Raw genomic sequence first — 27,736 nt, 5'->3', positions numbered from 1 at the left:
TATAATAATAAAACATACTTTTATTTATTTCAATTCCCGTTTGAAACAAGATTCCCTATGCTATGGTTGTTTACAAACAAATCCACAACACGTGCTATCTAAAGTGCTCGACCAAACCAACTGCATTATCGTGTTTATTAATTGCACAAAGCTCTAGATAAGTTTATCGCTTACAATTATGTTGGAGACCATGCCCGATAACAAATACATTTACATATCAAATTTTATTTTTATCGGGCACAGTCTCCAATCAAAATGTAAGCGATAAACTTAAATAATATTTTAGTGAATGTTTACATTGCACCTTATTGTATTCATCCGCCATTTGTTGATTAAGCAAATTTATACTAATGCAATGAGTTGTCAATAACCAGGGAGGCAAAGTTGTTTTTGTACACAATTTTGTTGAATAAAAGGAATACAAATCTTGTAATGCGTTTAATACTTCAAGGAACTTATTTTTCTATGCGCATTAAAAAGGCGGTGCAGTGCATGAAGTTTTGGACGATTGCCAATCTAGACGATCGCTAGAAGGATGCCGAGCATTAGCTCGACGCCTTAAAAAATCATTGCTAAATTCAACATTTGGACAAAATTCTAAGTTCAATGGAGCTAAAATTCCTAGAAAGATAAATGAATTGGAACTTCCTAGTAATTAGCACATCTACACATTGTGTCCTAAATACTTTAAAAGTTTCATATTAAACATGATAAAATTCTGTGTAGCTGTTTAATATATGTTTTGCTTAAAATCCAGGACTGACTGAGATAGGTTGAAGTCATTATTCTCTAACAATTCCATTACATGGGGTATAATAATGGCACAATTAGCAAAACAAGATACATTTTGGAATTGATAATGATCTGACATTTACAATTTATAATTGTTCAGTTTAATATTATATACTTTATGTGGATATTTTTTTATAATATTCCGCATTCAGAAAATAAAACTTGTATAACATGATGATTCTCACTCAGCAACAGACAGCCATGTTTGGATGATCACAAAGTGTGAAATAAACAGGAGTCAGTATTACAGTCCATGTGAATTATACACAGCTCAATTTCAGCTGCAGATGTTGAACAAAGTGACAAACAACATGTGTGGTTTTGAGAGCAGACTAGATTTGTACAGAAACATTTACAACCTGTCAATATCCCAGCTATCTCCATTATACGGCTGGTGTTGAGCTTGACATGGCGTCCTCATCAGGACGGGGTCTGTGTTCATCTACAACAAGTCATTAATTAGCTGTTAATTAATTAATTACATACATTATATGTAACGATAGAGCTACATCTACAAATTAAAACTTTAAACTGAATACATGATACTTGGTCTATCATTTGTTTAATTAATTAAGTCAATTAACATGTAACAAAACAACTGATTACAAATACATGCGTCAGTGAGTTTTACTTTCGTTTAGTTGATGAGTTGTTGTGACGATGTGTCGTGTATCGGGTGTCTCCATCAGGACGGGGTTTGTGTTCATCTACAACAAGTCATTAATTAGCTGTTAATTAATACATACAGTATATGTAATGATAGAGCTACATCTACAAATTAAAACTTTAACCTGATTACCATGACGCTTGCTTTATCATTTGTCTAATTAATTAAATTAAGTCAATTAACATGTCACAAAATAACTGATTACAAATACATGAGTCACTCTATATATTTTATAATTAATTACAGCAACCTGCTATTTCTATTCACTAAATACAATGACATGTAACTGTACATTTAATTAATAAAATAATGTATCTAATTTCTGTTTATTTTAGATAAACACTGAATCCCAATGACTGGTAGACACAGCTAACCCTGTAACAATGAGTTGTTTATATTGACAAACAATCACACAGATAAACATGTCTTACATGTATCTTATTGACTGATAATTAACACGGACTGTGTGTCTTAGTTATCTATATCTAATTAATGTGAATGATAATGACTCAGACTTACCTGTCAGAGCGTCCTGTCTGGTGATATACCTGTAGACACACACCTTGTTGTTGTCCCGTGATCCTGATCCGACCCAGAGACGGTGAGTGTTGACATCATAACTCAGGCTGCATGGATCACCCATCTCTTGTGGTTCTGTCAGTAGATGTGACAGGAACTGACCGTCCTTATTTATCATCTGTACTGTTTTGGTATATCTATCACACACCAGGATGTGTGACAGCGCGTCAGTACAGATTCCACGTGGCCATAGTCGTGATCCTGATGGAGGTCCTGTGTAGGTGAAACGATGTCTTCCTCCACGCTCTGTCACCACTACAGCACGAGACTCAGAGTCAGACACCACGACATCCCCATTTTTGTTCTCTGTTATATAGAGAGGATCACTATACAGTCCCCGTCCTGTGTTGTTGTACTGTATGGTTTGTGTGAGTTGTCCACTCTGGTTGTACCGGGTTACCTTGCCTGTCATTGTCCTATAGTTATACATCGCGACCAGTAGATCCCCAGTGGACGGGGACCAGTACACACACCATGGTTCCCATGTAGAGTCTGTTCTCTCTATAAATGTGGTGGTTGTTTTCATATCCTTTGACAGTTTGTTGATGTTATAATTCCTATCTATATAAATCAGTTCACTCATACTGTTTACTGTGTGTAATCCAGATATATCACTATCTGAATCCTCCACACGATGTAGAGGGACACCTGTTGTGTCTGTCAACATGAGATTGTTCCAATGACTGACCCAGACCCGGTCTGATGTCACACAGGAAATGTGATAACAACGACCAACACCTGTCACTGTGAGAGATTGATGGAGCTCAGCACCAGACATCAGTTTCAGCAGACACTGGTTTCCTACGCGTCGGTTTCCTCTCTCTGTGATTTGGATTGCACCCAGTGACTCCATCACATCCTCCTTGTTGAGTGACTCAGTCATGGAGAGCTGGCTGGTGTGGAGTGTAAGATGTATCTGGGGGAGGGCTGTCTTTGTGAAGGAGAGGAATTGTAGCGCACTGAATGTGAATGCTGGCTGTACATATCTGTGTTCATATCTCCTTAGTCTGACAATATGTCTGATCATTTCTATCTTTTGTTTTTTACATCTGTGTTTGAAATCAAAGTAACATAACACATTGTTCAATAGATCATTTACCACTTTGTCAATGAGATCCTTCAGTTTCTGGGCCTTTGTTAACATCTCTGATTGAAGGGGGGAGAATTCTGTGTGACAGGTTTTGACATCAGCTTTGATTCCTGTCAGGAGAACAGGTCTGTAAAAGAGAGCCTCACTTCTGATGGTGTGAATGGTTCCTCTGTGTTGTTGTCGCTTTGTTTTATAGGATGTTCCAACATCAAGTTGTCTGTGAGTTCTATGTTTTCTACAGTGGAAACAGACAGGAACTTGACAAGGTTCACAGTACGTTGTATAAACATGGCTAGGATGTCTCACACAGATCTCTTGTGTTGGGATGTAGTTGATTTTATCACGGTGTGACACAACATCATGGTCTATTGTTTGGAGATCTTTTACATGGTTCTCTTTACACTGGGGACACAGATCACATGGACACGATACACAATGGTACGCTGTGTCCCCCGGACACTTAGAACACTGATTTACTCCGTATGGGGAGCTTGCTGTGATGTATGGGGAGCTTGCTGTGATGTATTGCGAGCTTGCTGTGATGTATTGGGAGCTTGCTGTGATGTATTGGGAGCTTGCTGTGATGTATTGGGAGCTTGCTGTGTCCATGATGTGGGCGGTCTGGGTCACAACCTGTTCAATGAAAATAAAGAGTTTTAGGATTATTATTGTTTGTATAAACATTCAATGTCAAATTTTAAAAGAAATATATTTGGGATTTTTAAAGATTAATATATTTTCTCTACTTGGATAATTGACGGTCTATTATTCTGGTTCTGATTATAGAGACACTCAACCAGTAGAAAAATACAACATAAGATTGCTGAGTGAGAAAGAGGTGCTCTCTCTCTCTCTCTCTCTCTCTCTCTCTCTCTCTCTCTCTTTATCCCTACATTTCTTTCTGTTTCTCTCTCTTGGATGTGTACATAATTGAGAAAGTGTACTATATGATTTTCTAGCAGAGAAAGTCAGAGAGAAAAAAAAAATAAGATGTAAAGTACACATCACAATTAAGTTAATTCAATTACCGGGTATTTACTGTCTCAATTTACCTAACATGTACTCCTGCTCTTTCTATTTCTTTCTCTCAATCTCTGTTTCTCACAATTTCAATACTAGACATGCACTCTTGCTCTCTCTCTCTCTCTCTCTCTCTCTCTCTCTCTCTCTCTCTCTCTCTCTCTCTCTTATTCCTCCTCTCTCTCTGATGTTTTTCTAACACATGCTTTTTCTCTGTGTCCTCAGATTTCTCTTCTAAACATGTATTTTTGCTCTCTCTTTCTATCTCTTTCTCTCTTTCAGACAAACTCAATTAAACATGTACATGTACTAAATATATCTTACTCTTAAAAATGTAATCTCTCTCTCTCTCTCTCTCTCTCTCTCTCTCTCTCTCTCTCCCTCTCTGACCTATTCTTATAAACGTGTGCATCTTACTATTGTAATTTCTCTCTCTTTTTCTCTCTGAGTTACTCTCTGTTAAACATATGCATCTTTCTATTTCTCTTAGACATGTAATCTCTCTTTCTCTGTGTCTGTCTGTCTGTCTCTCTCTCTCACATTATTACTCCTTCATTCACTATCTCTAATTTTACAGCTAAACAAGTACTTCTTATCTCTCATTCTTTCTCTAAGCCTCTGTCCCTCATTATTTCATAAATAAACATGTAAACACTTTCTATCTTTTATGTAAACATGTGTATCTTACTTATTCTCTCAGACATGCAGTCTATCTCTCTCTCTCTCTCTCTCTCTCTCTCTCTCTTGTGACTTACTCTTATACATGTAAACATGTGCATCTTATTCTCTCAGACATGTAGTCTCTCTCTCTCTCTCTCTATCTCTCTCTTTCTTGTGACTTACTCTTATACATGTAAACATGTGCATCTTATTCTCTCAGACATGTAATCTCTCTCTCTCTCTCTCTCTCTCTCTCTCTCTCTCTCTCTCTCTCTCTCTCTCTTGTGACTTCCTCTTATACATGTAAACATGTGCATCTTATTCTCTCAGACATGTAGTCTCTCTCTCTCTCTCTCTCTCTCTCTCTCTCTCTCTTGTGACTTCCTCTTATACATGTAAACATGTGCATCTTATTCTCTCAGACATGTAGTCTCTCTCTCTTTCTCTCTCTCTCTCTTTCTTGTGACTTACTCTTATACATGTAAACATGTGCATCTTATTCTCTCAGACATGTAGTCTCTCTCTCTCTCTCTCTCTCTCTCTCTCTCTCTCTCTTTCTCTCTCTCTCTCTTGTGACCTCCTCTTATACATGTAAACATGTGCATCTTATTCTCTCAGACATGTAGTCTCTCTCTCTCTCTCTCTCTCTCTCTCTCTCTCTCTCTTGTGACTTCCTCTTATACATGTAAACATGTGCATCTTATTCTCTCAGACATGTAGTCTCTCTCTCTTTCTCTCTCTCTCTCTCTTTCTCTCTCTCTCTCTCTCTTTCTTGTGACTTACTCTTATACATGTAAACATGTGCATCTTATTCTCTCAGACATGTAGTCTCTGTTTCTTACTCACAGACTTAGTATGTAAACATGTGCATCTAACTATTTTTCTCAGACATGTATTCTCTCTCTCTCTGTCTCTCTCTTCTCCTCTGACTTACTCTGTTAAACATATGCATCATTCTATTTCTCTCAGACATGTAATCAATTTTATTCTTTTATTATTACTTTCTCTCACTATCTCATGATTTTACAGCTAAACATGTACTTCTTATCTCTCATTAAATCTGTTCTCTTGCTTTCTATCTGTTCTCTCTATCCCTCACACTCTCACTACCAAACCTCTCTCTCTCTCTCTTCTAACATGTAATCTTGTTTTCTATCATCCCTCTCTTCTCTCTATCTCTCTCTCTCTCTTTCAGATGAACTCAACTAAACTTTGTCTCTTACTCCCTTACTCTTGTTGTTCCATATCTATCATTTAATATTTATTGTTCTGTATAACATGTCTGTTTGCTCTCTCTCTCTGAAACTTGCTCTTATACATGTAAACATGTGCGTCTTACTTATTCTCTCAGACATGTAATATCTCTCTCACTCTCTCTTTTCTCTGACTTACTTACTCTGTTAAACATATGTATCTTTTCTTAGACATGTAACCTCTCTCTCTTTCTCTCTCATTATTACTTTCTTTAATTGCTATCAAAATACAATTCACACCTAATCCTCAAATTTGTGCAAAATGGGAACCCACAAGTGTATACATGTTAATTACTGTTTTACGTCCCATGCTTTGCTATTCCCTTAACCCTGGTTGATTTTTAACTGCTGCCCCCCCCCCCCTTAAGATAAATTAGCCCTGATATTACCACAAAGGTATGTTTCTCCTCGTCTAACATATCAATAATCAAATGGGAATGTGGGCAATAGTTATATTGTCAGTTCCTGGGTAAGAAGTTGATGTTGACCTCGGCCTATGCTCTTGAGAAACAGTTCTTATCCCAGTACTAACACAATGACCACTGCCCTCATACCCATTTAAAAGATGTATACTACATGTAAAATGTCTATGAATGACACACGACGACAAACGTGAGATAGCAATGGGTCTCCTGAGTGACTCAGGTGACCTAATAATACAGAGTATAGTTACATGAACATGGTGATATTACATGAATACTATACCACATATATTCTTTCTTTGATCTTTCAGTCAACAGCACAGTCAAACACAGCCTGGGAGCCTGTTAAAATACCATCAACTGTTACATTCTAGTACTTGTTGATAGCCCGCGCAATTGCGGGATTTAATATTACATACATTCATATGATACAATGCTTCACAAGATATCTGTGAGCCAATGCTCACTAGTGATACCCCCGCTCTGATGTAAATATGCAAAATAAGCAAAGTCGACATTTAACAAAAAGCTGGCATCCGATTGGTACAGAAATATATCCCATAATATGGCATGCCTAAACAAATAGTGTGTTAACATTTCAAGCATCTGCGATTAATAGCTGCTGAGAAATCTTTGAGGAAAATTTGTTTGAAAATTTTGGCTAAAAATAAACAAAGTCGTCATTTAACAGGAAGTTGACGTTCGATTGGTACAAAAATATATCCCGTGATATGGCATGCCTTAACAAACACTGTGTAAAAATTTCAAGCATCTGCGATAAATTGTTGCTGAGATAAATGTGACAGAAATTTTTGTTACGGACGGACAGACAGACAGACAGACGGACAGACAGACATACGGACAGACACACAAAGGGTAAAACAGTATACCCCCTCTCCTTTGGAGCGGGGGTATAATTATATGTTGATCCATATTTTTTGGTTTATTTATGTAAACATAGTGTCTGATTTTTTTCTTAGTTGCTTTATTAACCTTTTGTCAAACTCGCAAAAATCTACATTTACTATATTAATTACTGCTTACTCTCAAACATGTACCTTCAATCTATGTTTATTCTCTCTCTCTCTCTCTCTCTCTCTCTCTCTCTCTCTCTCTCTCTCTCTTTCTCTCTCTCTCTCTCTCTCTCTCTCTCTCTCTCTCTCCACACACACACATCACCATAACTTAGTTATAGAAATGAGGGCCGACACAGGATTTGCCTTCTGTCTGATTGGATTGAAACACTGTTTTTCAAATGTGACACTTGTATATCTTCAGTATGTTCTTATTTACAATTCATCTATGAAATACAGAATGTAACTTTTTATAATAAGGTTATAAAACATGGATAAAATGCAGTTGTGTCTTTACCCCATGTAAAGAACAGACTATAATTGTTATCAAAATACAATTCACACCTCCGTTGACCTCCGCCTATGGTTTCGGGCAACAGTTCTTACCCCAGGACTAACACAATGTGAATGACTACTGCCCTCATACCCATTTAAAAGATGTATACTGAAATGCCTACAAATGACACACGACGACAAACGTGAGATAGCAATGGGTCTCCTGAGTGACTCAGGTGACCTAAAAATACATAGAATAGTTACATGAACATGGTGATATTACATGAATACTATACCACATATATTCTCTTTGACCTCTCAGTCAACAGCACAGTTAGACACAACCTGGGAACCTGTAAAGAGACCATCAACTGTTACATACTACAGACTGATATAACCTATCAGTCAACAGTCAGACACAGAGAACCTGTAAAGAGACCATCAACTGTTACATACTACAGACTGGTATAACCTATCAGTCAACAGTCAGACACAGAGAACCTGTAAAGAGACAATCAACTGTTACATTCTAGTACTTGATGATATCCCGCACAAGTGCGAGATTTAATAATATATACATTAATATGATACAATGCTTAATATTTCAAATATTATTTTTTTGTTCATTTTTGTATATATTTTGTCTGATTCTTTTCTTAATTGTTTTTTTAACCTTTTCTTTAAAATTGAAATAAAAAACCAACTGCATGTCTGGATTATTACAGGAGTGAGGATGACAAATCCAAACTAAAATGGATGATATATACATATTACATACCTATATTTAAGTATTGAATCCTTATTTTTTGAAAGATATAGTCTCATAACTGCAACGGTGTGTGCATACAAATTGAATAATGCGCGTTAGAATAAGGATTTAATGCTTATATTTACATATTTTTACCTTCATGCCTTATACCTCAAAATTACTGTATTATCCTATGGGTAAGTTCAAATTAATGGAAGAGCCACAGTAACAGCCACAAGCGTGATCTTTGATTTTCGTTTGTGACGTTGCACTTAACAGCGTTATGTGGAATGTAAATATACATATTATATACCCATCAGTTTTTCTTCCTTGATACTGTCAATTTCACAGTTTGATCTGAGTTTCCGGATCACCACACTGTGGTTTTCCGATTCCGTATCACTGCTCTCTGAAACTGATAACGTCTGTATTTTTGCCCGTTTTTAAAAGAGTTTATATAAAATACAGTCAAACTTCGTTATCTCAAACTAGATGGGACTGTTTAAAACCTTTGAGATATCTGAGTATTTGAAATATCAACGTACAATACTTAAAGCGGAAGGAAAGTCAAAAACACATTTTATTTATATTAATAAAGTGTTTTAAATCATCACACGTGGTCATGCTGTATTGAAAATAAACTACATAATTAAGCCATAATGCACGTTTGAAGTGAGAAATTGTATTTACGGGAGGCTGACATGATGTAGAACTCTTTTGTATTGAAAACCAAGAAAATTAATTATTTTGACGTCCCACAATCTATTCTGGTTTGGTTTACATACATGCATACAACGTATACAATGCTCTGAATAAAACACTGGTTTAGGCCTAACAAAAAAAATAGTTTGTTTCCGCTTTCACTCTTTCATGATGAAAAAAAGTAGGGTCGGTTGGTTGGAAATTTTGTATTTTTTTAAATATTTTTTTTCCCTTTAATATTGCAGTATCCATACATGCCGGTTAGATACTGGTATGGTATAAATGGTATAAAATGAGAAATACTTTTAATATCATTCCTGACTATTAAGCTGGTCTTAAGAAAACACAAAAATGATATCACATATCAGATACTTCCTCTGCCAATGATGAGAGCATTAATAAAATCTACAACACATGGAAACATACAGCCATTTTAAAACAAAACGTTTAAGTTACACTGACTTGAGAAGAGTAACTGCTTCAAGCATTTTTGTGACCAAAATTTTGATTATTTTTTTTTCCAAATTGGATAAAAACGAAAATAAACGATTTTCCATCAAAAATCCTTAAAAAAAAGTTTTGAGTCGGGGGGTAAAAGCTAGGGTCGGTCGGGAGAGCGGAAACAAACATTTTTTTTCTTAGGCCTTATGCCTTTCTGTTACTCAAGTAATCGACTGAACAAAAATAATGCTTATGTTCACACTTCAATCTAAAGAATATTATATGATTGCATAAATATATGATTTTTTATTAAAGCACATAGTAGGCCAATTCATTTAATTTTGTATTCCTACAAATTGTCTCTATCAAATTAGAATGATGTCGATTATTTGTTTCAATGTTCAATTGTTCCGCCCCCTCCTTCTCAGTATTATATATTCAAATACATTAATGTATTAAATTAATTAAATTAGTTTATTAAAACATCCTACCATATTCATGATATTCATGATATTCACCATTCTTTTAATGATCATTATTGATGTGTATCATTTTTAGTATAGGAAAACGGTTTAGGAAAAACAAAACAATTTTTATGACCATTCATCGCCCAGTCCCCTTTCAACCTCCCTATTTTATGTACACATGATTGCGTGGACCCTGAGGTCCACGCAGAAAATATATAAACGAGGTTAAACCGGATGCTATGGGAAAAATTTAGCCTGCGCATGAGCTAGCCTGGTTCCTGTGGGTAAAGGGTAGCTCAGGGAACCAGGCTAGCACACGTTTATCTGAATCGGGATCGGGATTCCGTGCCATATGCACAGATAAGTTCAAAGGCGCTGTAATTGTAAAGTTGTCGGTAAACAGTACAGAAACAAAGTATTCCTTTTAAAGAAATGATTGGCATGTGATATGAACTATCAGTATTTTGAAATAAGTTAATGTTATGCCGAAACTACAATATGCATCAAATAGCATAATTTGCAATGCTTTGTTGTTTTCCGAATACACATATGTAACTTTACTTTTATAGCAGGCAAGGCTAGAGAACTTCCCGATTAAACTTTTTTAAGCATTTAAGTATGATTGAATAATTATGTCACTGTATAAAAGTTTAAATTTCAAGAAAAATGCATCCAAGTATGAAATGTTTCATTTACACAAAGCTGTCATTGCATAATTAACAAAGTAGTGCGAATCGTAATGTGTGCGCAAATAGTAGAATTACTGAATGCCTGATACTATACATGCAAACTTCATTCATATATAGATCATAATTATTTTAGAAGTCAGGGCTATACATACATGTATACGTAATGCAACGTACAAAGGACTAAATCCATGTTTAGCCAAAATCGGCCTAACGTCAAAAGCAATTAAAATTGTATTAAAAACATTCTAAAACATTTTTTCATTCGTTATGTAACTTTTTTTTTGTGTTTAAGGATTCAGAAATTATATTTCTGATGTTTATTTGAAGACACTATAATAGCGAAAAACGCGTGCTTTTTATAGCGTCAAGCATGACGTTACGTCTTTAAAAGAGCCTTCAAGTAAATTACCTATTAACTATATTGTTATCTATGAAATTGAATGTATTTGTCATTAAATTGAAGTTAAAGATAAGTTCATTATCAGAATTTAATCGAGAAAGAAACGGACTTGAATTTTTTTTACCCGAATGGCACACCTTAGTTTCCGTAAAGTCGGCCATTGTGACACGATTTCGCACGGTGACAAACAGGATTGTACAGCGACAAATGCAAAGGATTTCATCGATGCATTTGTAAAGTAAGTATTATAAAACATCTCGATATTCTCTCTGTAACGTAAGGAAATATAAAATAAGAAATATTTGAATTGTTTTATATAAAAAGAGTTAGATCAACGATCGAGTCACATGTAATGTACAACACGCTGCATAGCCGCATGGTATGGTGTGTTGGCAGCGTTTCCATTTCATTGCGGGAAAAAGTTCACTTCACTATAGATTGGTTTATTATTGTTTAATTGCTATTTAAAGTATTATTTATTAACACATATCATGCATTTTTTCATCAGCTGATCTGAGACACTCACACATTTACCCAATTCCAAGAATGTACAAGGATATACATTAAATCCAACTTGAATGCAAAACAAAGAAGAGCTACATGTATTAAAAAAAACAACGACAGCAATAACTATACTCTATTTGTAACATATTTTAAGCTCTAGTGACTACATAGCATATATGTAACTACCATTTTCAACCCAAACAATGACTCATATATTTCAAAAATATATAAAAGAATAATTACATGTAACATATTTAACACAGAAATTAAAATAGCAAATAATGGGTAACAAATATGGTAATCATAAAGTAAATGATTCTTTGTTATGGCACATTGTCAATTAGTTTAAAAATGAGATGACAAAATGATTCAATATTAAAGGAACATGATAACAGAACACATCATGCAAAATGCATTGACATTACTCTATACAGAGGAGATACCCCTATCTAGTGCAAACAATGTTTTCAAGTTATACAAACATATATATACCAGTAATCAGGGTACAATTTATCTGCAGTGAAGATTTTGTAATTGACAAGGAAGTTGCATAATAAAAACTAGGTAGTGTGCTTCCATCATGATTTAGATAGATTGTATATAGTTATCGACAACAATAAACATCTTATTTAAATTAATACACAAAAATATCTTTTGACACTGTATTAGAATTTTCTACTAGTATATATGTAAAAAAAAATTATGATATAATTCTCGCTTAAGTCATAATATGTTACAATTGACAAATTGTTGATTAGAAAACATTTGTGTGATAATAATGCAACCAGATCTGTATTGTGTTTAAATGAATCAAATGAATATTTCATATTATAAATCAAAAATGTTCATATTTTCAGGATACCAACAGAGTCTGATTAATCACTAGAAGAAGAAAAATGAACTCAGTTACTCCTCTACCTCACTGTCATCACTGTCCTCAGATTCGTCAATGACAGCTGCATCAGTGACAAACTCGGACCAGTCTTGAATAGACGAAATAGCCTCCCTGTTGTGTCTCCCAACAGCGAGAAACCAGATAACGGCGGCGACATGGGAACATACTCCCACAACACGGGCACCCGCTCGACATCTGCAATACCATGCAGTGATCTCAGACTCGGAAAACTGGATCCAGAGCAGATACTGTCGGGAAGAAACATGACGACTCTGTAGCTTGACCCTGATAAGCCCATGGAACTCACTGTGAACCAAGATATCCACATCCTCCTCCAAATACTCCTGAATATAACTTGGACACAACTTCAGTTGATAAACTCCACAGGTCAGATTTCGTATGTCATCTTCGCTGATGTTGGGGAATTCCAAAGAATCAGTAGCCACTTCCCACTTTACAGACTTCTTATCCAGACAGTTTTCTTCAACAAATGTCTTTAAAGAGTTAACTTTTGTTGACAAATACCTCATTTTGCATGCAAGGGCCATGTCTTCATCTTCACTTCCTGTCGACAGAGGCTTGCAGTAATGGTTGGAGAGGGCACACACGATGCGCACATAGTCACCGATAAATGGCACTTGATTGGTTGGAAGAACATGAGCAAGGTACTTCCATCGCTTTATCCTTGCATTGGCTGCCTCAACAACCCAACGAATCTGAAAAGTTAAGAACAAGCACCACTCATAAAATAGGTAAAAGTGCCTTATTTAAAATTAACAGTGGGTATATTTCTTTACTAAAAGAAAAAAAATTAAAATGATGAAAATCATAAAATCAATGATTTGGAACAGCATTTGTTTATATTTCAAATGAAGACAGATGTAGAATAATTGTATAATGTAATTGTATTGAAGTTTTTCTGACATGATGATTGATGATTGAATTTATGTTGTAGGTCTGGTAATCAAAATATGTAAACAACTAACCTTGGTGACTAGACGAGAGGCATTGGCATCTAAGGTTGTCATCTGCTTCTGCCCTCTGCTCATCAGGCGAGGCATTTCGGCCCTTATTCCCAGCTCCTCGAGCATATCGACTGAATCTCGGAAGCCTCTGTCTACAACAAAAACATCATCTTCATGGAACCAGCCCTTCAGATCTTCTACATTGGTATGAAGCATATGGTTGAGGATAGTGGCATCATTATTCCTAGCTAGGTAGGGTCCAAGAACTGTTAGAAAGTATCCGTCTGTGGATGTGACAACCATGGGTTTAACAAGGGGCCTGCCTTTATGTAAACTATATGATTTCCGTTGAAACTGGAAGTTGTTACTTTTCTGAATATATATATAAGTTCCATCCAAAACAGCAATAGCTTTCTTATTTGTAAAATCACCAAAAAGTTCCTGTGCCAGAGGTCTTGTATGATTTTCTATAATTTCTTCTCTTGTTGTATGTTGTAGTCCAAGATGATGTGGTACAAATGACTTCATGAGTGCTGTACGGACTGATTTTACTGCTCTACAGAGGGAAGACTTTGAAATTCCAAAAATCGTGGCCAGAAGTTGATTTGACATTCCTGATCTCAGTTTCAGAAGAAAGATTCCAAGTGACATCCTTGTGCCTCGGTTTTGTGTGTTTCGAATATCACTGGAAATAAAGGAATGGAGGTCTTCAAAGTTTTCTTTAGAGATACCAGTCAGTGCCATATAATCACTGTTGCTCATGGTAGACAGTTCAAAAGAAAATCTGCTTGTTGAGGTCTGGAGGGCATAATTTCGTATTTTTTGGATCAGTTCCAGCACTGTCGACTTGTTTACAAATGAAGACTCGAATGTCTGTATTTTGGTCAAAACACCAGGTCTAAACTCTCCTTCATCAATGTGGGATGGACAACATCTGCTTCCAGGTGGGATGATGATTTCATGGTGAAGAAAGGCTGAAAATCTAGCTGCTGAAGACACGACAACAAGTTTAGGACCCGGTCGCTTGCAGATTAAGCAGTAAGCATGTGAAGAAGGTGTTCTCTGGAGAGGCAAAGATATAGATGGTGGACTGCACATTCCTGGTTGTAGAGGCTGACACACAGGAAGGGAACTAGACTTCTGCTGGCATGTTTTCTGGTTTCCATGGTAGCGATGTCTGCACTTGTTGCACAAAATGTCATTTGAGTTTGCCTCAACAAGAAAGTTCTTTCTGAGGAAGCGACGGATTGCTGTTGACTCACATTTTTTTCTGTCATTTGGCCTTGTTCTTTTTTTGCAAAGGATGCATGGGAAAATCTTTTTACTCTCTGTTTTCATTTGATCTTCATTCATTTTTATGTTCTGAAAAAACAAAATAAAAATGTAGTGATACACAACTTTAATGTTCACTAAAAAAAAAAGATATCATTTTATATGTATTGTGAATATTTATGTTTACAACTACTAAGCAAATACTTGCAATGTATCAGGTATAAATTAACTTTAAAGAAAAACTCAAATTGACAAACTGTAGAATTACAGTGCCCCCCCCCCCCCCCCCAATGTATTTAATGGAATTGTCAGTCTAATATTTTTTGGAGCTGCAGACCTTCAGTTGTGTTACAAGTGTTGTTTTTGACATGTGATCAATATATTATCATTTACACATATTTTTCTAGATTAACTTTAATTGCTATAATATGATGATAAACTATAATTGCCAAATTATGATGAAAATGGTTTTTTTTAGGGGGGGGGGGGTTATAGAAAAAAAGTGTATATTGAAAAAAAGTGTACTCAATATTTTTTCTATCCAATGTTTAAAGAAAAAAAATATATCGCGCCGAGCGGTGATCGATCCCGGATCGTCGTATTTCCAGTCGAGAACGCTACCTTTACACCATTCATACTACGGTAGTTGTAGGAATTATATGCTGTACAGTACACTAAAAAAAACTTTAAAACAAAACACTTGGCCGTTTTTCCTTCTATTAAGAAAATAATTATGGTTTATACAGGTTGATTTATTTACTAAATATATATTTTCCATTAGCCTATATTGCGTCCTTCATTTTTTATTTCTAAATATAGACGACTAACGTTCACTCTTTGCCTACACGATATCTGCTATACTGGCTCGCCAGTATGCATTTTAGTATCGGCAATCGAATATTGATTGTTTTTAGACCAAATCTTCAGATTAATAATCATTCTTGTATGTTTTTAATTACATGCCTATATAAAAACAGTCTTTAAGGCTGAGTAACGTATACACGGATTGAACAATCTTCTCATCTGTCAAATAGTATCATGCAGACGAACGTTGCGAACAATATTATTTATTCAAGAAAAAATCAACAGAAATCTACGTATTCAATCAAATTCTTATACATACCTTCAGAGTTATTCTTTCTTCATTTTCTATAGGTTTTGTTGATCTTTCGTTCGTGTATTTTCAAGATTAATCACGCAAAGTAAAAGTCGCTGTTTGTTTACGTATGCAAATAAGCATGTATGGAATGTCGTGCATGCGCAAAATTAAACACATATACGTTTCATTAACAACACACTGTACCTTTTTATTTTTCAGATTAGATGACAATTACACAATGTGTTTGATTCTTGTGGTTTTTATATTTTTAAAACAAAAAGGTGTGAAAAAACGTGCAATACTGTCAAAAAATAAGTAAATCCGGATTGCTCCTCTTCTTGTTTACATTTTAATTTTCATCGACAGCACACCCTCTGATCCAAAAACTTTCACTTTGAATATCTTTTTTTATTGATACAATTTCATAATTTAAAAACAGTTTTTAGATCAGAGGGTGTGCTGTTGTTGAAAAACACCACCAAAGAACGAAAATGCTGTGATTTTACCCCAAAACCGATCCGGAACCGGTTTTGTCATTTACATATTTTTGCAAGCAGACGTTTTGGCGGGGAAATTCTGGCATGTCAAAATAGTATCAGGTCTAGACTAACACATAACACCAATTTTATTTCATTTTGACCTAGTTTAATTTTGGACATATCACAGGGCCATTTATAGCTAAACATGGATTTTGTCCTTTAGTGGTTAAAAGCAGAGGGCTAGAGTCGGTGGAATCTCTGATAATCTTAAGGCTTTCACGCTTTCGTTGGAAACACATGCAAATGGTCCACGTATTGTAGTCCTTTTTTAAAGGACAGCAACTTGTTTATTCATATAGACGTAGAACACAGTCTGTTCATTGTTTACAAATTAATGCAAAAAGTTAACTACTAATCTTTCCTGGTATAAAAATGTATGAAATTAAAAGACACTAGTGTATGCTAACGATGCAACTGTGAAACGATAAGCACGTGCCATTATCATTGTGATGTCATGAAAAAAGTTCACACATTATTGAAATGATTCGCTATTCTGCACGTTCATATAAGGAAACATATTTGCAACTATAAATATCAAGTATCACCTTCTATGTATACACTAAGTCAATTCCCAGTAAATATATTCACTCTTTACATTTAATCATTCGATATCATTGCAAGTATATAATTTGATACAACTCCCACTGGCTTGGATCCCCCAACACATGTCCACCACCATACTCTCATTTTTGCTATTTTAGGCTGGTTTTAAAATATTGAAAATGAAAGTAGGTTTTAATTAATTCAACAATAATTACTTATCACGTAAAATTAAATTATAGTTTATGGACATCATATTACACTTGTTAAAATACCAAAAGTGTAAGCAGTTACTCTGGTGCAGGCATTTTTTAGTTAATTGACAAAATGTAGTATAGATATTCTTACATGTAACAAATGTTAAAGTGGCAATAACTATGTGAGATGAAGAATTGTATATCTTATATTTTTTTAATACATATTTTATATATAAGTTAAAAAAATTCAAAAAAAAAAAATAGAGGTTCCACTGGGGATTGAACCCTGGCCGCTGGAAGTGATGACCACTGTCTTATCCAGTAGGCTACGGATGCTTATGTAACAAGATGTGTTTTTTATTACATCATAATATTGTTAGTTAATCTATAGGAAAATGGTTTGAACATTTTGAACACATATGTGAATTAGTATTATTTTGATAATGATAATGTAAGGTACTTTTCATATAGTGTATGGATATTAATAGTTTTTCTTGAAAGCAATTTTATAAAGAAATTGATTTTGTTAGATTTTCAATTATCATAGAGATTATAAATTTCGGACAATAGCCATTTTGTTTGTGACCATTGCTGAGGCCAGTTGTGAGTTGAGAAAACTTTTGTAAGTAAAATAATTGTACTGCTACTATATTGTATTGAAGCTTAAGTAAAGTTAGTTTTTTTATCAGTAATTATATCAAAGTAATCATTGTATCACAGATGAGAGTATATGTTGAAATTATCAAGAAAGTTTACAAAGTTTAAAGGTTTCACAGTGAATTGTACTCATGATTTGAATACAGACTAATGTTTGAAAAGGGTACAGTGATATTGATTTTACATATATTTTTATACAATTATAGACATGCATATTTTGCATAGTTACATGTCTAAATGGTTTGTTTCAGATATTATCTACCAGTACATGTAATACAGTTCATCTCACCCTTATTTAGGGTAGGTATATGTGTACTTGAGAAATTATTGACTATGGCATTTACATATTGTCAGAGTATATTTTTAATCTGCAACATTGCATATTCAATATTGTAATAGGGTTATTTCTTTTTATGACCATCATTTATTAAATATAAGATAATTAGAAAAAACGAAATTTCGTAATTGAACATATGTGTCATTATAGTAATTGAATCAATTGTGATGCTTTATGATTGTGAAGTTTATATATGTATTATGTTTTGTAGGAGCGTCACCATAATAATAATATCAACAATAAACGAAGTACATCTATACCATACTCGTTTGTTACAACTATATATTTTTTTTTTCAAATTCTGGTAAGCGATTAAGACATTGATAAATGTTTTCTCATAAAATGTTGGTCTTTCAACAGGAAAACAAAATGTTACTTACTTTTTTAGACAAATGCCTCCCCCCCCCCAAAAAAAATGAGCTGTTGGATTGAAACAACTTACCCCCTCCTCCCTTACCTAAACTAAGTTACAACAGTTTTTTCTTCAACACTTTACATATACACGAATGACATGATTTTGAAGGTTTGTTTTCGGGTCAGCCATTTTAAATTACATAGTTGATTTTTAAAACTATCGCGTTTTATCTCACCTAAATTGTCACGGGCATGATATATGGAAGAAGTAGACTACATTGTAGAATATATGATATGACAAACCTTTTTTTCACGGGGAACAATTATCTAAACGGATAGAAATAAACCTTCCTTTCCTCTTCATAAATCGGTCTATCGTCTGGTCGACATACGTCACAGCGATGCTTAGACGTTTCGCCACCTAGCAATTTCGACCCCAAATGGTTTCGGTCCCAGATAATGAATTTACCGGTTTTCAAAAATAGAAAAACGCTGTTCGAATATTTAGTTTTGAGTGTATTAATTGGTCAACTTAGTTTTCATTATTACTTTACCTCATCTTTATACTACTTAATGTATATGTACTCGAAGTAAACATTTTTTAAAGTAAGGGGGTGGGTGGAGGGATCGGGGGGGGGGGGGGGGTAAAAATTGATTTGAGACCACGGATGACTTCTAAAGCAATCCTGTATTTCTACATATTTTGCAGAAATGTTTGCCAGAACAATTCAAGTGAATTTACTAGTCAGTTTCACTGTATGTGCTTTGCTTGATTAATTCATGTTCAATTTCATTATGCGTTTGTGAAGTAAAATTTTAGAATTATCTTTTGGACGACAATCCTGCTATCTGTAGCATTCCTGTCCCGTCACAATGAAGTGTGTTTGTTTATAACAGAATGTCTGATCCTGACTGACACCGGAAATCGTGTTTATTTCAGCAGCCAAATCATCGCACTTGTTGAACTGAACACAAGCACATAACAACATGTCATGGACATTCGGTACACGCACTTTTGCACAAAATAATGAATGAAAACAAAATATATACGGTATGAATCGAATGACATAATGGATTTTTATGAATTACAGCTAGAAATGTTATTCGCATTATAGACACAATCTATTTAGGAAACAACATACATTAAACATAAATATGCAGCAATCACCATGCCCGGAGAAAAGGGGGTATGAGGTCTATTTTTGGTAGCTTTACTACACTGCTTTAATAAACTCAAACCACGCCACCGTTTAAAAATCGTCAGCGCTTATTATGACACGTCTTTTACTTCCTATAATTAGGCAACTTCAAAACAAAGAAATGTTTACAGGCTTCAGGATCGGGGGCGGATTGGGGTGGGGGTGGGGGTGGTGGATGGGGCCTGCCCTCCCCCACACTTTTTTAAAAGCGGTCACAGACACGCACTTTTTCGAAGTATGTATAAATTACTGGGATAATTTTATAAGAAAACCAGGCCCCGAGCTTATAAAACTTTTTACATACTCGTACTCAAACTCAAACTCGTACTCCGAGTACGTGCTCCACTGAGTACGACTCTTAAACCAAGGTTATAAAAGGTTTGGAGTACGTTCTTCTTTCATTCATTGTATTACAATCTCAACACCATTGTACAAAGGTACACACATATTATAATGATACAATACGTGGTGTTTCTCACTGAGAGAGAGAGAGAGAGAGAGAGAGAGAGAGAGAGAGAGAGAGAGAGAGAGAGAGAGAGAGAGAGAGAGGGAGGGAGAGAGAGAGAGAGAGAGAGAGAGAGAGAGAGAGAGAGAGAGAGAGAGAGAGAGAGCATGTACAAGATCAACCCTGACTCTTAATACAAATGTGAAGTATGGGGGTTCGAAACTGGGGAGCATTTTAAATTTATTTTTCTAATAAAACACATAATTTCCGCTGAGTACTATTTGGAGTATGCTCTTAAAGCTGGTGGAGGAAATTTATACGTCTCTAGAGCAAGGAAATTCATGTAAAAAGTCCTGCCTTGTAGACAAACCGTACGTGTATTTAGATCAATTATTTCTCAGCAAAACATAACACATTATAATTATTTACATGTATATTATGCCCTTTATCATCTGCGAGCATGGATCGAGAGATGTGTCTGCATCTATAACTGATGAAATTCTCTCTCTCTCTTTCTCTCTCTCTTTCTCATAATGTTTAGCTTCTATCAAGCGTGTTTTAATTAATTAAAGTACTGTCATTATTTTACATAAACAAGCTTAATTTTTATAAACTGTAAATTACCCGGGTAAGAGAGAGAGAGAGAGAGAGAGAGAGAGAGAGAGAGAGAGAGAGAGAGAGAGAGAGAGAGAGAGAGAGAGAGAGAGAGAGAAATTACAGCCTGTTAATTACCTCGTTCCTTTTAAAGTTGTTTATATCTACGCTCCCTACCCTCTTTTCCAAAAACATTTGAGATAATCACAGTTTGTTGATAAATTTCCCAATAACACTGGATTTATCGTCTTTGTTGCTCAAAAGTTCATCTGTGTTGAAATATAATCGTACACGCCAAATAAAGTGTATCAAATACTCAGACCAAAATACAAAAGCCACCCCACGTGCTGAACCTATACACTTCTATTCAATCAAGACATCGCCTTTCATGTATGCATGTTTTAGACTTTCCAGATCTGTTCAAGCTCGCCCATTCTTTCCACAAATTGTTTATAAAATATGTTTTCGGAATTTCATAAATTAAAGTGACAAACACAGCTTTTAATTGAGTTTCACTTATAAAAACACGTGTCTACACCACATTAAAATCGCTTAGTAAGTTCACACGCACCGTTGTATTTTGTGATGCGATTTTTATAAACCATAATCTTTGAAATAATTAATTATATATAAGCATTATTCACATATTTTTTTTTCAAAATGTAAGATTGCATGTAACTCTCAATAAGACATCTGCGTTAATTATGTCCATTTTTTGGCACTAATCGATAGCACAGTGCCGATAGTTGTAGTTTAAACTCTGTCAGTAGTAAGATTGTTACATAGTGTCTAAAATGTTCATATTATCGATGTTACCCAACGAATGAATACATGTATCTCTCTCTCTCTCTCTCTCTCTCTCTCTCTCTCTCTCTCTCTCTCTCTCTCTCTCTCTCTCTCTCTCAATGAACAATGAATACAAATATCGGCCAAGTGATTATCTATTTAAAAAAAAAATTAAATAATAGTCGTTTATAGAGTGCATGCAGTTGCATGCGGTAATCTGAAGTTTTAATAAATTTCGCGATTCTAAGATTTCTTTAATTGATTGCTGTACATTGTACATTGGAACAAACGCACATAAACATTGACTTCAGTACAGGCACGTAGCATCAGGGGGGGCCATGGGGGGGCCTGCCCCCCCCCCCCCCACTTTTTCTCGCAGCAACAAATTTTTCAAAATTTAGATATAAAAAATAGGATTATCATGGAGTTGGCCTCCCCCACTTTTTTGTGAGTATGTAAAAAATTGATATGTAAGCAAGGAAATGAGGAGTGAAATTGAAGTTATATAGTACGCCAGCCCCCCCCCCCCCTCACGGATTAGGATTTTGGGAAACTTAAAAGTTTTTCTTTTTTTTGTTTTTTTTTTGGCTTGTCAAGATTTTTTGGATGAGTCTGCCCCCCCCCCCCCACTTTAAAAAAAAATGCTACGTGCCTGCAGTATCATCGAAATTTGTTTCTTGTAAATAAAAAAAAGATGAAATATCATTTAAGTTTACATCTAATGCCCTCTAACATGCGTTTGTATTACTTACTGCTAATTTTTGATTACTTTCTATATTTCCAAGTAAGATTGCTTTTTGTTAACTTTCAAAATCGGTTCTTATTATTCTTAATGGTCTTGATATTTCGAAAAAAAAATCGTTGTAAATTATTTACAGGATATGTCATAACTTGGTGTTATAAGGGAGATAACTCAAATTATCAACCTCTTCAGCATAACTTACCCCCCCCTCTCTCTCTCTCTCTCTCTCTCTCTCTCTCTCTCTAAGTTAAATGTGTTGTCATGATAATCAGTCCCTCTACACCTATCCACCCACCACGCATTATTCACAACCTTTCACCTCGCATGTTTTATCATTAAAACACGGCGATAAAGCTCTGCCATTCGTTCAACTGTATTTGAAATCATGAGCGTGATGAGTTTTTATACATACATGAACTCGAATAGGTTTCGAGTCCCGTGATCAGGTAATATAAATAGTAGAACCATGCGATGACGTGGCGCGCTAGGCTTGCTCGTTAGTTGTATGTGTTTTAAATAAGGTAAACTGGCAGATCGAATGGAATGCAGTTATATAGGACTATAGAACGATGAGAAAGTTTCATTATTTTACTTCCTTACTAAACAAAGCGATAGAAAAACAGAGTTGTTTAATCATAAAAACATAACGGGGCTTACTCAGAAACTTGCAAAAAAAACCCACCACGGTGAGCAGTGCTGCGCATGTGGCAGAGACCGGACCAGCATTTGAATTTAAGCACTAGGGGCGAGGTCCCAAAAGTTGGCTGAATTTGAAGAACTGTTTCAGGAGGGAAATTTAGCGAAGGCTGCGCTCGTTATTGACGAGGAGAAAGCCGTCTACAACAAAGAAACAAAGTCCTTAAGGTGGAATTTCCTTACCTGGTAACTAACAGTAAAGTATTTAGTAATAAAATATATTATGATATATAAACTGTGCGTATGTCAAATAAGCGAAAACTGAGGATAAACAAATGAATAAAAATTCAATTCAGTAAGTACATGTAACATCAAAAACCCCTGCGAGATTCGAACTCGGAAAGTAAGGATCACAAGCCCGACACTTCACTTGGCTATGTAGTATGTATTATGTGTTTTCCATTAAATTCTTTTTATAAAACAAAGTGTCCTTTCGATCAGAGGTCAGACATTTTGTAATGATGTTACTAGTTTTCCACCTTAAAATTGCTGACTGGGACACACTACACGGATATCTGGACGTCCTGCTGACAGACGGTACTGAAGACGCTGCTAAGCTTCGTTACGCTGTGGGTCGTGCTGCAAGGAAAAACGCTTACAAAAGTTGACCGGACTACAGGCCCAGGGGCGGTTTTGCACCCAGTGACTTTTGTCGTGGCTTTTGCCAGTTGTATAGCTCTAACGACAAATTCAGCAATGGAACCTCCAAAGTCAGACTCACGGGATTTCGATCACATGGTTAGGGGAATGTTTCTATCTTAAAGGACAACCAACCCAACCCTGTCATCACTTAATACTAGTGGAGTCCCAAAACACTGTAAATGGTTAAGTTAAGAATATGTTTGAACTGCATGAAAAAAATGAATAAGAAGAAAAAATGTTAAAGTTATCAGCGTTAAATAAAAGCTAAACAAAATATTTGTAATGCTAATAGTTTCATTTTGAATGTCATAAAATTTGGGTATACAATTCCTTTAAAAGAATTTCCAACATGAATTAATTGAGTATTAATTGAAAATCAAAGTACTGAAGTACTGATGGAGTTGATTTTATCAATTATCATTTATTCAAAATCAACGATATGTGATTTTGCCTGGCAAGTAGTATCAGTAATCGAAATATTTCTGAGAAATTGTATGGATCCAGGCAAGATTGAACTCTTGTCTTGTTCAACCAAACGCTCGCCTGTCTCCGTTTATCTCCGCAAGAGAGACTGTTTTATCGGATATTACAGGAGACAGCCAAGCCTCTGGTTGAACGAGACTACATTGAACTCTAGCGTAGGAATATATACGACTTTAAAAGATAACACTGTTTGTACAATTTAAAATCTTATTATTTTCATGGTATTAATAAATAAGTTTTCTTGAAAAACAATGCTTCAGAATACATAGCACCGAATTTATCGATTATTTTCAAGAACTAAGTGTTGTCAGCGGTATTGATTTGTGCTTAGGTCCAAACACTGTTTCACTTTCGCTTTGCCCCAATAAGTGTATAGGAGAGTTGATTAAAATCAACTCCGAAAAAATGATCATTAAAAATGCAGAATTTGTTGATAACGCTGTTTTAGATCTTCTTGATAATGGGTGTATAAATATATCATAAGGTTTAATAAGCCACCATCAACAATTCTGTTTTCTGATCTTAGTGATTTTGCAGGCATAGGCTAATCTTTTGAACAAAAAACAAATATTGTACATCATATGTGGAGTGGCATTAATTTATTGCACGGCGATATCACAGTCGTAAAACGTATTGAGCAATTATATCATTCTAAATTAATAAAAAAGGAATTAAAATTGTGATCAAGAAAATGTTGGCACCTCAAACCTCACCTACAGCCCTCATGACAAGCGTGGTCCATTAAGTGAATTGAATTTTAGATCCCCATTATAGTTTTACATGCCCCTTACTGATATAAAACAGGTTAATGAATAGTATATAACTAACATTCAAAGATATACATGATCTGTACTCAAGGCAGAAGAAGAGAGAGAGGCGCCTTGTAAGCAAGTTGAACGAGGACGGCTGGACGAGGCGGCGCCTAGACAATTCGTACCTCGTACCTAGTGTCACCAGGACCACTATCACCTATCATTTTTAGACACATAAATACGAGAGTTCATTTTGTATTGGGGGTACCATGTTATATATTATACCCTAATTTCTGTACGTAAATATAGTATGGTACGTATAGCAAAACACAAATGTATCAATTGCAAGAAGTGAGAATGTGGTGCTTTGTTAATAATTAAATAAAGTGCACGTGTAACAGTTCGCTCTTTTCACGGCAAAAAGGAAAGGAAAATAGACCCACAATTCAAAGCCGTCGTCACGTGATGTAGTGGTGTTCCCCATATTTTTAAATGGAAGATGATTATGGTATATTTGTAACATATCACTCATTATTCTGAGTAAGCGCCCGTAAACTGATTCATGAGATATCGCATTATACACATGAATTTATAATGGTTTTCTCTTTCGTTTACTAATATACCAACACATTGATACACTTAACCCCCCAACCCCTCCTAAAAATGAGAAAAGCAACAAAAACAAAACGAAACAAAACAAAAACAAATAAACAAATCTTAAGAGAAGATTATTACGACCAAATCAAATCAATTCATGGATACGTGCCTTTTTATGCTGATAGATTGCATTGAGGTGCATAAATATTAACTGTGTCGCTTGGTTGAATTTTTGTGCTTATCTGTTTCTTATGCTATAAATATTGATTATCTTCCGTATTAAATTCGATTCTTTAGTTGTTATGGAAAACACATTATGCTATAACAAATACCACAAATACATTGCTGTGAACAAATGACATTTTGCTCACCATAAATAATTTACAGCAATGTTATTTCCTATTTATAGTTATTGCATTGATTTATTTTAGTTATTACAATAATTGATATGAGAGAGAGAGAGAGAGAGAGAGAGAGAGAGAGAGAGAGAGAGACAGACAGACAGACAGACAGACAGAGACAGAGAAAGAGAGAGAGAGAGAGATTCAGTTTCGAAACGAAAGCCTGAAAGAAAGCAAGAATGAAAGAAAAAAGTTTACTGTACATTGACAGTTCATTTATTCAGCAATTCCATAATAACAACTTTCATTTGAATTTGGAACTAAATAAAGCATGTACTGATGTTTTTAGAGAGCCGCTTATTCAACTAAACCAGACGAGAAAACAACTTAGATCTCTTGTGTGAAGAAGGTCTTTCCTGTTTTATGGGCCGTAATAATGTGTTAGAGACACATTGTGGTAGATACAATGGATGCAGGTCGATGTTCAAATCTGACTCATCCTTCCTCATACTACATGTTACTTCCTTATTTCGCTCAGAGATTATCAAAATATTTGACAGTTAAAGACAAACCACTTATACTATATATTTAGTTTCAGTTTCAAGTTTATTTTTTTAACTCACCAGTTGCTTTTAATATGTTATACTTACTATACATGTATATATTTATATTTATATTTTGTATAGCTGCCTGTGTAAATGTGCGTTTTTTTCTTTTCTTTTTCTTTTTTGCCCAGTATTGTCTATATTGTTCTCCAAGTGCAGTGTCATTGCCGCTCTCTCTCTCTCTCTCTCTCTCTCTCTCTCTCTCTATCAATCAATCAATCAATCAATCAACCCATCCCTTTTTATAAATATCTCTTGTTTTCTTTCTACAACATACATGCAGTACCCCATTACTGATTTTTCGAAAGATAAATTGTGGGATTGGATCTTCATTGTGAGCAAGCTATTCCATGTCCTATAGCTGCAACTGTTCCTTTATGGCATTATGATAAAATGAATATTTGAAGGAGTTTGCCAGAAGTTAAGAAAAGAAAAGAAAGAGTAACAAGTGTACGGCTTTGAAATTTAATGATATATATCATAACATATAGCACAATAATGCTATCATTGGTGCTATTTTTTTTTTTTATTTTTTAAGGGAATTTGTTGTGCCAATCGCCTTTTGTAATACTTCAAATATATTGCAAAAGTAAGTCCAAATTTAAATTCAGATGACACGTAAGCGCAATTTTAGCAATTTGCACAATGAAGGCATGAAATCAGACATAAGAGTAAGACAATAAGAGTATTCATGGTATCATAACACACAAATTGTATTCTTTATCAAACCATAAAATGAATAATTATCTCAACGGGCTGAACTACTTTCTGTTCAGCAGGGGGTTTTTTGGTCGCCATTTTTGATCGAGGAAACTGAGTAATAAGAGAGGGATAAATGACCATGCACGTACCTACTTTATAAAGTCGTGAAATATATCGACATTTTAGAATTTATTTTAGTCGATAAATACGGTTGGCAATACATGTATTCAATACAGATTAAGGACTACTCTAAATAAGAATATACATAAACGTGCAATAACTTATATATAAGATATATAATTTAACTTCCGTATTGATATTATATGCAGATGTAGAGTTGTGTTTCAAAATCATTAAAAAATAAATACTTTTTACTTACCGCATTAGACTTGTTAAAGACACACTTGTTACTTGTAGAACAGAGGTAGAGGTTATTCGAGATTTTGTAGCGCAGTTAGGTCAGGGTTTTCTTTGCGTACACCAAAGTCTGTTGGTCGGAAGTTTGTATGATCAC

General features: G+C 35.0%; 1 protein-coding gene and 1 pseudogene across 1 annotated transcript; one reads left to right on the top strand and one right to left on the bottom strand.

Annotated features, from left to right (window-relative positions):
* Positions 1 to 27,736, bottom strand: LOC128171371 (uncharacterized; annotated as a pseudogene).
* On the top strand, positions 13,300 to 14,740 carry LOC128171426 (uncharacterized). The gene is made up of 3 exons (XM_052837224.1): positions 13,300 to 13,430; positions 13,634 to 13,848; positions 14,142 to 14,740. The coding sequence occupies exons 1-3, from the start codon at positions 13,310 to 13,312 to the stop codon at positions 14,163 to 14,165; spliced, it is 360 nt and encodes a 119-aa protein (XP_052693184.1). The 5' UTR covers positions 13,300 to 13,309; the 3' UTR covers positions 14,166 to 14,740.

Source organism: Crassostrea angulata, chromosome 2, assembly GCF_025612915.1.
Source record: "Crassostrea angulata isolate pt1a10 chromosome 2, ASM2561291v2, whole genome shotgun sequence".
NCBI lineage: Eukaryota > Metazoa > Mollusca > Bivalvia > Ostreida > Ostreidae > Magallana > Magallana angulata.
The sequence above is the reverse complement of the archived record's forward strand: the minus strand, read 5'-3'. Positions and strand labels throughout refer to the sequence as shown.